The sequence below is a fragment of the Silene latifolia genome, chromosome 4, assembly GCF_048544455.1.
Source record: "Silene latifolia isolate original U9 population chromosome 4, ASM4854445v1, whole genome shotgun sequence".
Taxonomy (NCBI): Eukaryota; Viridiplantae; Streptophyta; class Magnoliopsida; order Caryophyllales; family Caryophyllaceae; genus Silene; species Silene latifolia.
Genome location: NC_133529.1, coordinates 84,999,063 through 85,001,839, shown reverse-complemented (window position 1 = coordinate 85,001,839; position 2,777 = coordinate 84,999,063). Strand labels below are relative to the sequence as shown.

The following is a 2,777-nucleotide window of genomic DNA, read 5'->3' as shown; positions in this document are numbered from 1 at the left end:
CCGTTTCATCTAGCATACTTTCAGAGCCAAAGGAGCAACTCTAGGTTTGGTTCCGGGCAATTTATTCTTGTAATGCCTTCCTTCTCGTCATCCTTGCTTTTAACCCTATGATCCTTCTATATACTCTTTATTCCTACATTCTTGGTCACCATTCTTGCCTCCTCTTCATACTAGTCTATCTAATATCATCAAAAAGCTTCCAAATATGCACGGGAGACGGGAATTTCCGCCTAATTATCTTCCTTCCTTCAAAACATACGAAATGTACTAGGAAAGCAAAATAGAAAGCATTTGACGGATAAAATGGCTATGGAATGTTATAATAGTATGCAAAATAGGTTCAATTAGGGGATTAAATGTGTGCAAATAATGTTCACATCACTACCTCAGTCAAACATTTCAGACCTATTGCCTGCTCCAATATGATCTACAAAGTTATCTCAAAATTGCTCTACAACAGACTGTCTGTGACATTGCCTGACATTGTTCATGAGAATCAAGGTGTATTTATTAAAGGAAGATCTATTCTAGAGAATATCTTGATTTGTCAAGACATTGTGAAGTTATATAACAGAGCAGCTGTGTCTCCTAGATGCTTATTCAAAATTGGCCTCCAAAAAGCCTATGACACAGTGGAATGGGATTTTGTGGAAAATCTTCTCTTGGGCCTGAAATTCCGTACCATCTTTTGTCAGCAAGTCATGGCGTGCATCAAAACTACTTCATTCACATTATCTCTAAATGGCAGCAATTTTGGTTATTTCAATGGCCAAAGAGGTTTAAGACAAGGGGACCCTATCTGACCCTTGATTTTCACTCTTTGTATGGACTACCTAACAAGAACAATCAAATATGCTACCAATAAATGGCCTTTCCAATATCATCACCTTTGTAAAGAACTTAAGCTATTCCATCTGATGTTTGCGGATGATCTTTTGTTGTTCTGCAATGGAAATGCTCTGTCTGTGATGCTTTTGCTCAGAGCTTTATCAACATTTTCAAAAGCCTCAGGTTTGTCCATGAACTGTTCAAAATCTGAGGTATACTTTGATGGTATGGCAGCAACATTAAAAGAGGATATTAAACAAGTGACTGGATTTGCTGAGGGATAGATGCCTTTCAGGTATCTGGGTGTCCCAATCCAACCTACCAAGCTCACTAAAAAGGAGTGTAACATTCTTGTAGAGAAAATGGTTAACAGGATACGCGTCTTGGAGAAAAAAAACTCTCCTATGCTGGTAGGCTCACTCTTATCAACTCTGTCCTCAATTCACTTTACTCCTACTGGTCCAACATTTTCATACTTCCTAAGAGTATCATAAGAAGGATAGAGGCCATATGTAGGAATTATTTATGGGATGGAAGTGCTGAATATCATAGGGTACCTCTGGTAGGGTGGGATACTATCACCTTGCCAAAGATTGAGGGTGGGCTTGGCATCAAGAAAGCTGAAGTTTGGAATGTTGCCATTGTTGCTAAGCTGGTAGACTGGATTTACTCTAAGGCTGGCAGGTTATGGATACGTTGGATTAATCAGGTTTACATAAAACAGCATGACTGACATTCTTACAGTCCTCCTATAGATGCTGCTTGGACCTGGAAGAGCATTTGCAAGGTTAAGGAACTAATGAAAGATGCCTATACTGATGGGAAGTGGCAACCTAATTTGAAAGGATATACTGTAAGGAGTGGATATGATTGGCTGAGACTGCATCAAAACAAACCATGGTGGTACAACACAGTCTGGAATAGCTGGAATGTACCTAAACATGCTTTCATCACTTGGCTAATTATGCATATTGGGATGAATACTAGGGAGAAATTATACAGGTTTGGCTGTTGCAGCACTGATGCCTGCTGCATTTGTGAGAACGCAACTGAAATACAACCACATCTTTTCTTTGAATATGATTATAGCAAAGCTGTTGTAGCCCTCATTCAATATTGGTGTGGTGCTTTCATCTCGATGTCTGGTGCCATGGCTGGTGGTTATGGCAATGTTGGTGGCAAACTGAAACAACAGGTCCCTGCTATTATTCTGACTGCTTGTATTTATAATATCTGCGCACAAAGGAACTCACCCAGGATTAATGGCATACTGATGGTCCCTTCATTGGTGGCTCAGAAGATCATAGAAGGGGTAAGGCAAATAATTAAGTTCAAATGTAACGCTAAAATGAGTCGAAGAGATGAAGTTTGGCTTGATAAGTAGGGTATTAGACTGTAAGTTTGGTCCCTATGGGATTCGAACTTGAAATAGTTGGGTCTCTATATATTGTAATTTAGATTCCTTGTAATATGGTTTTTTTGATACATATATATATACACATCTCACATTTCACCAAAAAAAAAAACCTATGTGTCTTACATAAAACCTTTATTAAAGCACAATTCGAAACCCAAAAACTAGATTAAGTACATAATAACATTTATATGTCTCATAATGAAATGATAACTACCCTAGTTCCATTTCCTATGAGAAGGTTGACATTAGTTTAAGGCTAATCGTCACACGATTATCATCCCTTGTACGAAAAACAATAATAATAACCCCTAATGTCAATCATATAGATATCTAGAGAAGAAGGAACCTATTAGGTGTCACACACCCAACTTTCTTATTCTTCAAAAAAAACTAGGGGTATTATATCTACTAATGTCATACATATTTAATAACAACAAGTTTGGCCAGGATTGGCATCGAACTAAGGTTAGGTGCTGCTATTCACAATAGCTTAGCATTAACCTTTCTTTGAGCCAATTCTTTAACCAACCCA

The 2,777-nt window shown here is 38.0% G+C and overlaps 1 protein-coding gene across 1 annotated transcript; it reads left to right on the top strand.

Annotated features, from left to right (window-relative positions):
• The first annotated feature begins 422 nt into the window (after nt 1-422).
• Nucleotides 423-2,212, top strand: LOC141651710 (uncharacterized). The gene is made up of 4 exons (XM_074459411.1): nt 423-777; nt 898-1,040; nt 1,202-1,512; nt 1,573-2,212. The coding sequence occupies exons 1-4, from the start codon at nt 423-425 to the stop codon at nt 2,210-2,212; spliced, it is 1,449 nt and encodes a 482-aa protein (XP_074315512.1).
• The last annotated feature ends 565 nt before the right edge of the window (nt 2,213-2,777 follow it).